This window comes from Pelodiscus sinensis, chromosome 3, assembly GCF_049634645.1.
Source record: "Pelodiscus sinensis isolate JC-2024 chromosome 3, ASM4963464v1, whole genome shotgun sequence".
NCBI classification, from domain to species: domain Eukaryota; kingdom Metazoa; phylum Chordata; order Testudines; family Trionychidae; genus Pelodiscus; species Pelodiscus sinensis.
The window spans coordinates 181534621-181548261 of NC_134713.1; the positions used below are offsets into that span (position 1 = coordinate 181534621).

At 46.1% G+C, this 13641-nt stretch overlaps 1 protein-coding gene across 2 annotated transcripts in view; it reads right to left on the reverse strand.

The window, feature by feature from the left end:
- Positions 1 to 13641, reverse strand: part of APLF (aprataxin and PNKP like factor) — an 84827-nt gene that overhangs the window by 8186 nt on the left and 63000 nt on the right. Inside the window, exons 9-10 of one of the 2 annotated variants that reach the window (XM_006114108.4) lie at positions 7794 to 7840; positions 5016 to 5057 (exon numbers count right to left, since the gene is read on the reverse strand). The exons of the other annotated variant lie outside the window; for it this stretch is intronic. Coding sequence (XP_006114170.1) covers positions 5016 to 5057; positions 7794 to 7840 — 89 coding nt within the window. The remainder of the gene's footprint in view (positions 1 to 5015; positions 5058 to 7793; positions 7841 to 13641) is intronic. 2 annotated transcript variants of the gene reach the window in all.

The window sequence follows — 13641 nt, forward strand, 5'->3', positions numbered from 1 at the left end:
ATATGCAGAACACTGAGGGACAACCTAAGCTATTGAGTGGGCCACATGAGTGACCCTCCTTCATATCAATGGGCCACAAGATTGTCAGAACCAAGAGGGTCTCCCACCATAGGGCAATTTTTGGTAACTGCACTTGTGTACTAGAATTTGCAAAGCGAGCCGATTAAACCATAGCAGTACTTCGATTGGATGCAGAGGGAGCACGTGGCTCTGACAATGCATGTGGTCAGCATGCACCTCACTTCATGTGCCCTTCATTAAAGTGTGTGTCACTTTAGTAATCACCACAGGAAAAAAAAAAACTACCTGGATGGAAACCAGCAGACTCATGGACTACACATAAAACACCAATGGGCCACATGTGGTCCTCAGGCTACAGCTCCTCCCCCCCCCCCCCCCCGATGTAGAATTGCTAAAATATCAGAGTTATTCCAACATTGTCTTATAGCTTTTCATGGTTAGCTAGCCATCTGCCTGGGTTCTCTCTCTCCCACCCCACTACAATGGACAAGCTACAAGTTACTGAATTGTTTTTTTTGTAGCTGTCCATGCCATCAAAAAACCCTCAATTTTTTTTAATGCAAGAGGGACTTAAGGCATTACACAACAGGATAACACTATGCAGAATGACTCAAACAGGACTGGATCACAATGTCATGAGCTACCTGTGATACTGCAATTCCCACAATGCCACAATAAATGGTTCACAGGGAAGCAGCATTGCCACAGTGTGATGACATCAAAAATCAGCTGCTGTGGAACTAGATACTATATGCAAACATCTTCAATTAAAGCTTTTCCAAGCTACTCATGGCCTCTAAGGCAACTAGGATTTCCATCCATTCTGAAAAAGGTCCAACACTCCCACTTTAACTAGCCTGTAAACTGAGCTGTCGAAGAACCTTGCATTTGTTTTGCATTTCATGCTGTAGAGTCATCTCAGTGTCATACAGTTCATCTCATTCGCATTTTATTGTGAGCCAACTCAGAACCTGCAGTCAGATGGGAAAGTTGGGCCTAATTCCTTCAGACACACATATGTACCCCTGCTAACATCGTAATAGGAATTGTATGTGCATGTCCTCCAGGCAGATTTGGCTCTAAGTAGAGCTGATTTTAGTATTTTTGTAGAGGCCAGGGAAGCAACTGTTTGCCTGATGCTTCAAACAAAATTCATGTTTACTATTGTCACAGCAGCACATACAGGACCTCTGGGATGGTGTGTGATGGGTTGGACCACAGAAGTCCCCTAGGGTATGTCTACACTACCCCCCTAGTTCGAACTAGGGGGGGAATGTATGCATACCGAACTTGCTAATGAAGCCCGGGATTTGAATTTCCCGGGCTTCATTAGCATAAAACCGGCTCCGCCATTTTTAAAAGCCGGCTTGTTCGAACCCCGTGCCGCGCAGCTACACGCGGCACGGGCTAGATAGTTCGAACTATGTAGCCATTCCGATCTATCTGTACACCTCGTTCCAGTCAGAGCTTATCTTTTCTCTGGCCTGGGTCTAACCCAGGAGTGGGGAACAAGAGGCTTGCCTAGATCTGGCCCGAGGCTCAGGGCTCCTTCTCCCGCAGTACGGAGCTGGCACTCCAGCCCTATCACCCGCAGTTACTGCCCAGACCTCACACCTGCCCTCCGCTTCTGCGCCCTACCTCCTGCCCAGCCCGCTCCTGTACTCTCCAACTCTCTCAGAACCACCAATCCCAATCCACTTCTGCACCCTACCTCCTGCCCAGACCCTACACCCCAAGCCTGCTTCCTGGCAGCACACTCCCATACATCAACCCTCATTTTTGGCTCCTCCCTGGAGCGTAGGGAGCCCCACAAAAATCTACTAACCTGGCCCCCTCCGGCTCTGGTGTGCGAGGGGAATGAGGGTTTTGTTTTGGGAGGTTTTTGCTTCTAACTTCTATGCTGCCCTTGACTGATTTTTCTGTGGGTCAGCCCAACCCCGGAACAGCTTCTCCCACTGTTAGGCTTCGTCTACACTGGCAGCTTCTTGCGCAAGAATTGTTTTGTGGAAGAGTTCTTGCGTAAAAAGTCTTCCACAAGAGCACGTCTACACTGACATGTGCTTTTGCGCAAGAGCGTCTATAGCAGCGTGGACGCTCTCTTGCACAAGAAAGCTCTGATGACCATTTTAGCCATAGTGGTTTCTTGCACAAGAAATTCGTGTTGCCTGTCTATACTGCCCTCTTGCGCGGGCTTATTCCTCATGAGGCGAGAATAACTCTTCTGGAAGAAGCCCTGTTTTCCGATGCTAGACTGTAAATTTACTTGCGCAAGAACGGGCGTGCAGTGTAGACACCCAGTAAGTTTTTGTGCAAGAACAGCTGTTCTTGTGCAAGAAGCCGCTAGTGTAGACATAGCCTTAGTGTTTTTTGTTTTCAGGTCTCTCCTCTTAGGGTAGGGAAGCAGTTTCATAAGCCAGCTGAAGACCATCCTTGTTTGCTCCCTTACATCCCTTGTTTTCTCCCTAGGGCAGGAATCCTTTCCTCAAGTCTCCACTGCTCCCACCCCAGAAAAACACCAGATTCTAGATCAGGGCAGGCAACCTATGGCTCAGTAGGGCACCAAATATGTGGAGGGAAAGAGGAGATGTGCGGGAGAGAAGGCTGGGGGGAGACTGTGGAAGCAGCCTGGCTGGGAAAGGGGGAGACAGGGGCAGAGGTTGTACAGAAGGAGATGGGGAAGATTCATTGGCAGCTTCCCCCACCCCAGGGGGAAGGAGTATGGGGCAGAGGTGACTCGTGGCACCAGCTCCTATGCCCCTGACAAAATTTCAGTTGCTAAACAGGGTGCCCCACATGCCTCCTCTGTGGATGTCCCTCCCTGTGCAGGCTCCAATCGCCCCTGAGGGAAGGGCTGCCCCACCCAGCAGATAGAGGGGATTTTTTTTAAGTGTTGTAGGTATTTGTAAACACTGATCCATTACAACATGTATTGTGTGGGTGTACAGATGCGATGTAAAAAAACCTGACCTCTTAAAATGATTTACAATCATGAATACGCAAATATGCAAATAAAATGTTACCAGTCCGCCAAAAGTTTGTGAATGGGTTTGCCAGTCCACAGTATAAAAGAAGATTGGGAACTACTGCATTATTTGAATATACCAGTAGTTCTCCAAGTGCGGTCCATGGGCCACTAGTGGTCTGTGACTATCTTGCAGTTGGGACTCCGGCTGAGGGCTCACTTGTGAGTCTGCACTGACCCTCCAGCCCCATGCCTCCCCCGCAACAAGGTTTAAGTGCCAGCTTCCTGCTTTGTGGGGAGCAGGGAGTCTCACAGGCCAGATCCTGCTTGCTGGGGGAGGAAGTGGTTGCATGCCCTACCAATTCCCCTCCCCCTGGCTGGGGGAATGGCAACACAGGAAACCTCTCACTTGGAGGCTTTCCCTGCTGCTCCCCTTGGAGCACAACCAATGGGAGCAGTGGGGAGAGGTGTCTGGGAGCAGCGAGGGACATAGAGCCAGGTAAAGGCTCCCCCAACCCTCTCATACCAAGATCCCTACCTCCATACCCCTCACACACATCCTTCCCAGCCAGACACCACCCACCTGGCACCATCCCTCAAATTTTGTCATCATGGATGGTTGGCTGGTGGTCTACGGACAGGCCTGCATTGAACCGAGTGGCCACAGGCCAAAAAGTTTGAGAATAACTGGAAGAGACTCTTTGCAGGAGAGGAACCTCTTGAAGCACAGGAGAACTGGACATACATGGGAGGAAGGGCGGAGGGGATGGAGGAAGGTTGGTATGACCCTCTAGTAGTGAAGAATATGGAAGAGATGTTCTTTCCACTTCTTCCTCTTTCTTTTTATTTTTAAACTCAACTCAAAGAAGTTAGAATGTCTTCTAAACACTACTGAGCTACCCTCCCCTAAAAGGGGAAACCCTAAACTGAAGCTTTCTTTTTTTATCCAACACAGTAATTAAACACTAAGAACAACAAAAGCACAGAAACAACTACCACTTATGCGAATGATACAGATAAGAATCAAATTGAAATCGAATAATTTCCATCTTTGATTAGTTGATAAGGGCGCTTCCACTTTGAAATGTAGGAAGAGCATGCCCAGCTGTTGCTACATTTCAAAGGCACAAGTGCCACATGATGTTCTGCGTTTGAAACTTACAAGCCCAGCAGGGGCTCTTGTGCAATTAAAAGATTGAAACATAGCATGGAGCCCGGGGCAGTGAGGGACTCCAAGTCCCTTACTGGCCCCAGGCTTCATGCAGCGCTTCTGCTTGGAAATGTACACGAGTCCCAGTAGGGACTCGTCTACATTTCAAAGGTGGAACGCCATCGCTGTGCTCCTGCCCCCTCCCACAGAGCTGGAGCTGGAGAGGGAGAACCAGCTTTTACCTGCTCCTCTTCTCCCCGCTCTACTGCCTCTTTCTGATAGAGGCAGCAAGGGGGGGCGGAAGGGACTAGTCGCTTACATCCCTAATCAATATTTCAGATACAAAATTAAACTTGAGACAAGGACATTGGCACACGTGTACATGAACACAATGCAAATTACCTTCATGTTATTTAGAACATAGCTTAATGCAAAAAGGACTACATCAGTGTTTGGGACCATCAGCCTTTGCTGGGTAAACTAAGCAGCTGTAAGTGAAATACTGATTCCTTTTATCTTATTGACTTTTACCTTGAAGAAATATTACAGGACCAATTGTTTAAGCCACTCAATGTTCATCTTTAGAGCTTAAAAAAAACTTTGCAGTTTCCAGAGAAAAACTAGGTGTGCTTATCTGAACCATATCTGTGTAGATCACCCAACTTTAAGAGATTCAATGAATATCCCATTTTTTATTGTTCATGAAAGAAAAGAATGCACTCCCCCCAACTAGAGACCTAGCCTTCAGGGTAAAGTGGTCCAATATTACACCTTTGCTGAGTGAAACTAACACATCTAACCTGCTTTGTCTTTCATGTGCATGATTTAAAAAAAAATCATAACATTAACTCAGGTTCATTTAGAAAATTAGAATATTCGAACCTCTTTTAGTAGTTTTCTGTCTGGTGGTTCTTGCTTCCGTTTCTAAATGAAAAAATGCTATAATCAGAAACAACAATCTAGCAGAACTCTTTAACTTGTCAGTAACAGAGATGGCAAAAAGTACATTCCCATATTTTAACTGAGTGCTGCGGTGACTGTATTTAGTGTGTACATTTATGTATATATGAGGTCTTTTTCAGATTTCTGGTCACTTCCCTAGATGGCAACACTTTCATAAACACCTTTTCCAGGTTTGATCCCATACTTTTTCTGTGACCACTCACCAGGCTGCTGTTTTGGGGTCCGACTTCACTGAGTCATGTGAGCTTTAAGCTTCCCGAGTCTAGGCATTGGCCATGTACCACTTCTGGCTGGGGATTTCCGAGCACATCCTCAGGTTACAGACCCTCTGTCTAAAAGTCAGCCATTCTGAGATCTAACACCCAGCAATCCAACTGCCTAGACTCCCAAGGCTAATGCCAGCTCCCCATAATTCTTCAGTTACTTAAGTACACTCTTTTCCAGGGCTACAACCCTGTGGGCACGCTGGTTTACTGTTCAGGAACATATAATAGCTAAAGTTATTACAGAAGGGGAAAGGATAGCTCAGTGGTTTGAGCATTGGCCTGCTAAACCCAGGGTTATGAGCTCAATCCTTGAGGAAGACATTTAGGGATCTGGGGCAAATCTGTCAGGGATGGTAATTGGTCCTACTGTGAGGGCAGGGGACTGGACTTGATGACCTCTCAAGGTCCCTTCCAGCTCTGAGATGGTATCTCTCTCTCTCTCTCTCTCTCTCTCTCTCTATATATATATATATAAAAAGATTTTTAAAAGTTTTAAATATAGCAATAGATTTGTATGTTTGCATTACTTTTTTACGTGATTGTGTTATTCAAAAACAGACAGGGTAGGTGAGGTAGTATCTTTTATTGGTCCAGCTTCTATTGGTCACAAGCTTTTGTGTTACGCAGAGCTATTCTTCAAGTATGGGTTATTGGAATATCTCTTGCAGAGATAACACTACCATAATTCCTAACTCGGGAAACTCTGCACAGTGGTATTACATGTGCATAATTGTATTAAATTTAAAATCTTGTATTGTTTGTGAGATTGATGGGGGGGATTTATGTTTTTTTCTTTAAAAAACATTCAAAAAGAAAATTTGATATTCTTTAAAAAGTAACGAATTGCAATATTTTTCAATGTTAAGTTTTCAATAAATATAATGATTTCAACTTGAAATAGTAGAAAAGTTACTTTTTAATGAACGCTTAGATTCAGTCCTGATTAAATTGTCCAACACCTAAAGAGGAACTAAGAAAATACAATTGGAACATAGTTCTTCAATAATATTATAATATAGTCAGAACTTTTATATACATAATATTCATTTGAATGTGTAATAAATACGGTGATAAGGTCAACAGCATAATACATAATTTGTTTCCTTTTACTGACAGTGCCCTATTTAAAAAATCCAAGTCTCTCAGATTATAGAATTATGGAAACATTAAGTTTTCAGAACAAAATCCACCAACTGATTCAAATATCTATTACTTTTTGGTGTTTCCATCTGCATCATGTACACATCACATTGTTGGCATTTGAGCCAACTAGTGATATTACTCAGATCAAATACATTGAAAATAGCAATGAGAGAAATCTTAAGTGAAGTAGAAAAGCAATCATCTTTACTGTGGACAACTGCAGGGAAGGAACTGAAGCATTAGTACAGTAAAACTCCATTGGTCCGGCATCCAATGTTCTGGCACTCCTGGTGGTCCGGCACCATCAGGAACCCGGAAGTGCTTGGGGCAGCCGGACAATTGGAGCTGCTCTGTGCCCGGCTTCCTCGATTCAGCCGCTGCTGAAACTGACCAGCAGCTGAATCGGGGAAGCTGGGGGCAGAGCAGCTGAGGTGCTGCCGGGTTGGTCCCCCAGTGCTGCCCCTCGGGGCTGCGGGACCAACCCGGCAGTACCCCAGCGGCTTTTGGGGACGCCTGGGGCAGAGCAGCTGGAGTGCGGCCGGGTTGGTCCCGCAGCGCCGAGGGGCGGCGCTACAGGACCAACCCGGCAGCACCCCAGCTGCTCTGCCCCAGGTGCCCTGATTCAGCCGCTGCTGAAACTGACCAGCGGCTGATTCTGGGAAGCCCAAGGCAGAGTAGCTCTGCCCTGGGCTTCCTGGAGTAAGCCGCTGATCTTTTTCAGCAGCGGCTGACTTGGGGATGCCTGGGGCAGAGCAGCTGGGATGGTCCTGTAACACTGCCCCTTGGCACTGCGGGACCAACCCGGCAGCACCCCAGCTGCTCTGTCCCAGGCATCCCCAAGAGCAGCTGGGGTGCTGCCGGGTGGGTCTCACAGCACTGAGGGGTGGCGCTACCAGACCAACCCGGCAGCACTCCAGCTGCTCTGCCGCAGGCATCCCCGATTCAGCCGCTGCTGGTCAGTTTCAGCAGCGGCTGAATTGGGGACGCCAGAGGCAGAGCCAGACTATCAGAAGGGGGGGGCTATGAGGGGTCTGGAGTGGCATCCGCCCCACCCCACCCCAGACCCTTCATAGCCCCCCCTTCTGATAGTCCAGCATATCTGATAATCCGGCACCCCCTGGGTACTAAAGGTGCCAGATTATCAGAAGTTTACTGTAATAACATTGCGAAGTTATATAGTAAGTTTCAAACACATACAAGTAATGCACAACAGAAGCATAAACCATTTAATATTGCCTTTTAAGTGTGTGTCACAGTTTTTATTTTTTAAAGTTTTTAACAACTTCACCTGGCGTTGCAGTGTGTTTGTATTCAAGCTTGTGCTGTGGATTCTTCCTGCAAAAAATTAAAAAACAATGCAATACGATCATTTCCTGCCTTTGCATTCCACATGTCATCATTCAAGAATTATTCATTGCACAATGGAAGTAATCATCAAACTTCTGGGAATGTGAATGAAATCAAAATGCATCACTACGTAGTTTCAAATTACTTATTTGCTGCTCTTTTAATATAATTATAAAAAGAAACAGCTCCTCCAAACCTTTTCTTTTGAAATAAACATAACTGATGATAGCTTTCTAAAATTAGTCTTGTATGTATTTATCTACAGCACATAGAACGCATCTACATAGTGGTGCTAGCTGAAAATAAACTATACAATCTGAGCTACTCAAATTGTGTAGCTTATTTCAATATCGTCTATTTTTAAATTTGGCACCTTTACAACCTTTAACTTGAAAGAAAAAGGGGCCAGACAGCTTGTATGATCCATCGAGACCCATTTCACTATCCAGGAGCAGTGTTTCACAATTTTATTTGGCCTAGGAACCCTTTTCAGTCTTTCAGAATTTCAAGGAACCATCTATAAACCTGCCCCGCCTCTCTCCTCTGGTGCTGGTCCCTCCCCTGCAGGTGTCTGCCCTTCTGCTTCATCCCCAGAATCCCCTGGCACTTGCACCTTCTCTTACTCCTGCACCCTCCTGTTGCCTCCCCCTTCCCTCACTGCCCCTACCTCCTTTGCCCTCTTTCTCTGATGCCCACCCCCTCACCACCCGTTCCCCTCATGCCCCTGTGCCCTCACATATGACTTGCTCCATCCCAGCCTTCCTTATGCCCACCCCTTCTTTCAAGCCTTCTCCCAGCACCTCCATCCTCTAGCCCTCAATGCCCTTACCCTCTCCCCCTCCCAGCATCACCCTATCCCCCCTCCCACTGACACCTCCCCTCCTGTCTTTTTCCTCATTGTCTGCATTTGGCCCCCTGGCATTTGTCTCTCCTCTACCCTGTCCCTTTGGCGCCTTCTCCTCTCTTCCCCCTCTGCACAAGCCCCTTCCTCTCCCAGCTTCCTCTTCCTTCCCCTTCCCCTTCCCCTACCTTCTGCCTTCCACTTTGTGGGGCTGGAGTCTGTGCTCCATCCCCAGACTCGGAACCTGCAACTCAGCTGTGCGGTGCAACGCAGCGTCCAGCAGTTTTAAAATCCCGAGCCGTAACGTTACGTCACGCCCGGACGTCTCCCCGCCCACCGGTTTGAGCACGCCACACAGGGCAGCAGCAGCTGGCAAGGGGGAGCTCAGTGAAGGTTGTGCACGGCAGGGATGGGACAGGACAGGGTTTGGGGATGAGGGAGACACGCTCTGGGGCCTGGGTGGGAGGACACTCGGGGGGCCGGGGCCCGCTCCAGCTCCAAATATTGGTGGAGCATGGACACCATAAGCCCATATAACTCGCTGCCCATGCCTCTGCTGGCTAGCCAGCTCTCTCTCTCTCTCTCTCTCTTTCAGAAGGGGTGGGGGAGTGCCAGCTCCTCGCGGAACCCCTCATTTTGCTTCACGGAACCCCAGGGTTCCCCGGAGCACCAATTGGGAAACACTGCCCCAGAGGCTTCTTAGAGAAGGCATGAATGCCATGGGAGCAGAATAGCCCTTGTCACAATAAGCATCCTAGCAGGAGGAAAAAAGTATAAAAGAGGGGCAGTGACATCAATAGGCTTCTTTCCCACCCATCTCAACACCTGGAAAAATATCTGGAAGACAAAGACTTTGAACTGGGGAAGATTGGTCCAATCTGCATTGAGGAACTAAGACACACTGCTTGATTCAAATCTTGTTTAATCTGCTTTTGTTAGAAACAAAAATAAATTTGCAGTCTGAATTCTTAGATAAACTGCTCTCTGGGCCTGCTACTTACAGTGATTTGAAATCTATTTTACCTAAAATATCATGTTCTTGGTTGAAGTTCTTGGGAAATCTCAGTTCCGATTACAAAGAGGATTATGTCCATTTCCACACCAAGGGAGTGGTGAACCAATTACTGAATTTGCGCTGCCCGAAGGAGCAGTACAAGACAGCCTAGTTCTGGGGTTTATGGCTGGAGCTGGCAGAAAATTGACTGGAGCCTCTCCTCTATTGGTGGTTCAGGAACAGCTGGGTAATCAGTCATGTAACTCAGTTTGGTGCACCTTCAGGAAGTGCATTCAAAAATCCCCCATAAGGTGGATTTGAACTCTGAAAACTGACTCTAAAAACTATCACAGGCTTTATGTTTATGATCTGTCAGATGTCTATGTAATATGCTCCATTTACAAGTAATAATAATTTTTGTCTCAAGAATCAGCCAAGCAAGCACCCAAGATAGGTTTGTATATGTTTGTTTTTTCTAATCACCAGCAATATACCTCTTGAAGTCAATGGGACCCCTCATGTTTGTGTACTATGCTGGATCAGAGCTAGAGTACTTTGCTAATTAAGGATCATTCCTGCATGAGGCTAACAAACCCTAAGAATTATATTTTGTTCAGAATTTAATTTCACAGCAGTGCTCTCAACTTTCTCTTGAGGTTGTTTTCAAATCCCATTAACATCAATAAGAAATAATTTAGAGAGTTAATAACAGAGATCAATGAAAAGGAGGAAGAAAATGGTTCGTTAGTTCTATGTAGAAATATGGTCGTAGTTAAAAAACACCACCTGCCACTTCAAGAAAAAAAAATGAAGATTAATTTTCTTCCCTTCCATTTTAAATCTTTGGCTAACCTTAGTGGTCTTTATAGTAGCTGTGACAAAGGCCAATTATTTGCTCCACATGCACACCGAGAAACAAGAAAAATAAAGAGTGGCAATCTCATGCAATTGACTGGAATTTTTAATACAAGTTCCACAAAGCTTTTTCATAACCCATAAAAATTCTGCCACCAAAAAAACCCAAACACACGCACACAAAAAATGCAAAGAGCAGGCAGATCCTGAAAGCCTGCACCATAAATCAGAAGGGATCTTGTACTTAGACAACAGTGTTTACCTTTAATAACAAAATTAAAACAGTGTGAAGCTACGAAGTATGCAATAAATTATATCTAGCCTATAGCAAAAATGAGACACACACAACTAGCATACAGTTTAAAACAGCATATTCTCTAAGTACATTTTTGAAAACAGCAACTTTTCATTAAGTCTATTTAATACAGTACATTTGATTTACAGTCTATAATTATAGTTTCTAAAGTTCTTTCATCAGTATCCCTAAACCAACAACGTAACCCTGACCACCTCACTGAATTTATTGGCAAGAGACACTTTTCAGTGATTTTAATGGCCTTTGGATCAGGTCTATAATTCTGACAGCTAAACTGTTGACTTCCATGGTAGAGACCTCAGAACTCTCATGAGATTCAGCATGTGGGGTTTGCAGGGAATGCTTCCCGCTGGAGGAAGGGATTACAAGGACCTCCAGAACCAGAGGATTGGAAGAGCAAAAAGGTCTAAACCCCGAGATCTTGGGGTCTCCTTGAGCTTTACTCATTTGTTCTGCTCCCGCAAAACACCCTCTTATAGGAACTATATTGTACTGTCAGCCAATGCAGTGGATCCTAGTCATTAACAGAGCCTGCCTTTGGGAAAAAGACTAACGGCCTAAGGACAATAGACCATTTGTGTGAAATTATGGGAAAGGAGGGTTAATTTTGCTAACTAGAAACCTGTTAAGAGAATAAGTCGATTTTGACTTGTTTTGGCAACTTGGATTTCTATGGATAGTCTGTGAACCTATTTACAGACGACATTGCCTGGACTACATACATGCATACATTCTCCAGATAAGACAAAGTCCTGAGGCGTATGAGGGTTTTGGAGGCAGGGCTCCTGGATTGCATGATAACCATGGAAAGTGCCATGACAAAGAAACTCTGGGTGTGGGGGCTTTTCTCCCCTCCCGTTTGTTGGTGTCTGCACCTTTTCTTATTTTCTGCTTAACGCTGCAGATCCAGTGTGTGAAAAGAAGTTACTCACACTGTGCAGTAACAATGTTTCTTCAACATGTGTCCCTGTGAGTGCTCCACTGTTGGTATCGGGCTCGTACTGGTGCTGCGGGTCGGAGATTTTCCATAGTCGTAGTCAGCCAGAACGCGCCTGCATGATTAGCGTCTCGCGCCGTTTGCGCCCTTCGATCATATGCGGTCCGGCTCCCGCCAGTTCCTTTCACTGCTTGGATATCTGCAATGAAAAAAAGACAGAGCTCCGGAGCGGGGAGAAGGGCGGGACATGGAGCACCCACGGGGACACATCTCGAAAAAACATCATTACTGCATGGAGTAACTTCTTCAAGTTGTCCCTGTGGGTGCTCCACTGTTGGTGACTACACAGCAGTACTCAGATGCACTCTGGAGCTAGGTTTGACACTAACGGATAGCGCTGCTGAAGCCACCGTAGAATCTGTGGCCAAACATTGTGCAATTGCATAATGCTGCATGAATGTTGCATTGGATGACCAGGTGGCTGCTCTATAAATATCACTCAACAGGACTCCTCTGACAAATGCTGCTGAAGTAGCCACTGCTCTCGTAGAGTGGGCTTTTGGAAGAGATTGGAGAGGTCTGTTGCGGATGTTGTGACAAGTGGTAATGCATGTCACTATAAGCTGTGAGATGCACTGGCTGGAACACCCTTGGAACACCCTGAGGTTGTTATTATCAGTCATCCATTTTACGGCAGTCTCGGGTTCTATGAATATAGAAAGAGTCCTCACTGCACATCGAGTGTGTGGAGTAGAGCTTCTCGTGAGGAAGATTGAGACTTCAGGTAGAAGGAGGGAAGTACTATCGGTTCGTTGATGTGAAATTTCGAACAAACTTTAGGGGATAAAGGCCAGGTGTAGATGTAATACAATTGAGTCTCTGGTGAACGATGTAAATGGTGGTGTTGCCAACATAGCAGCCAGCTCGCTAACTCTACGTGCCGATGTGATTGCCAGGAGAAAGAGGACCTTCATCGTGATCATCCTGAAAGAAGTCATAGCTAACGGCTTAAAATGAGGATATCCAGTACAAGGTCTAGGTTCCAAGGGCGGGGGGGGAGGTCTGTGCGGGGGATTGAGGTTTGTTAACCCTTTCATGAACCTTTTTGTGATCAGGTGAGAAAAGATCGATGCACCCTCTATGGGATGATGGAATGCACTAATGGAAGCTAAATGTACTTTCAGGGATGAAAGCAAGAGTCCCGCCTGCTGGAGGTAAAGGACATACTCGAGGATTTGGTGAAGGAGCGATGTGATGGAGTCAATTCAATTGTCAGAGCACCATAGTGTAAATCGATGCCATTTCGCAAGGTAGGTAGTGCGGGTAGATTGTCTTCTGCTATGCATTAGAACATCTTTAACTTGCTGCGAGCAGAGATGTTCAGATGCCTTGAACCAGTCAGAAGCCACGTCGTTAAATGTAATCTCTCTAGTCTGGGATGGAGAAGCTGACTGTGGTTCTGAAAGAGCAGATCTGGTTGGAGGGGGAGGGGATAAGGAGGCTGCAGGGACATTAGACAAAGAAATGGGTACCAGGGTTGCCTTGCCCATGCTGGGGCTATGAAGATCACTCGTGTGGAGTCCGTGTTGATTTTCTCTAGTACTCAAGGTATGAGCACTGCCGGGGGAAACACATAAAGCAGTGGTCCTCTACAATTGATTAGGAACATGTTCCCTATGGATCTTTCTCCAATGCCCACTCTGGAACAGAAATGACGACACTTGGTGTTGTCTTTTGTAGCGAACCAATCTATTCGGGGAGTTCCTCACTGATGGAAAATGCCTTGAAGAATGTCTGCACGCATCTCCCACTCGTGGTCATGAGGAAAGTGTCTGCTCAAGTCGTC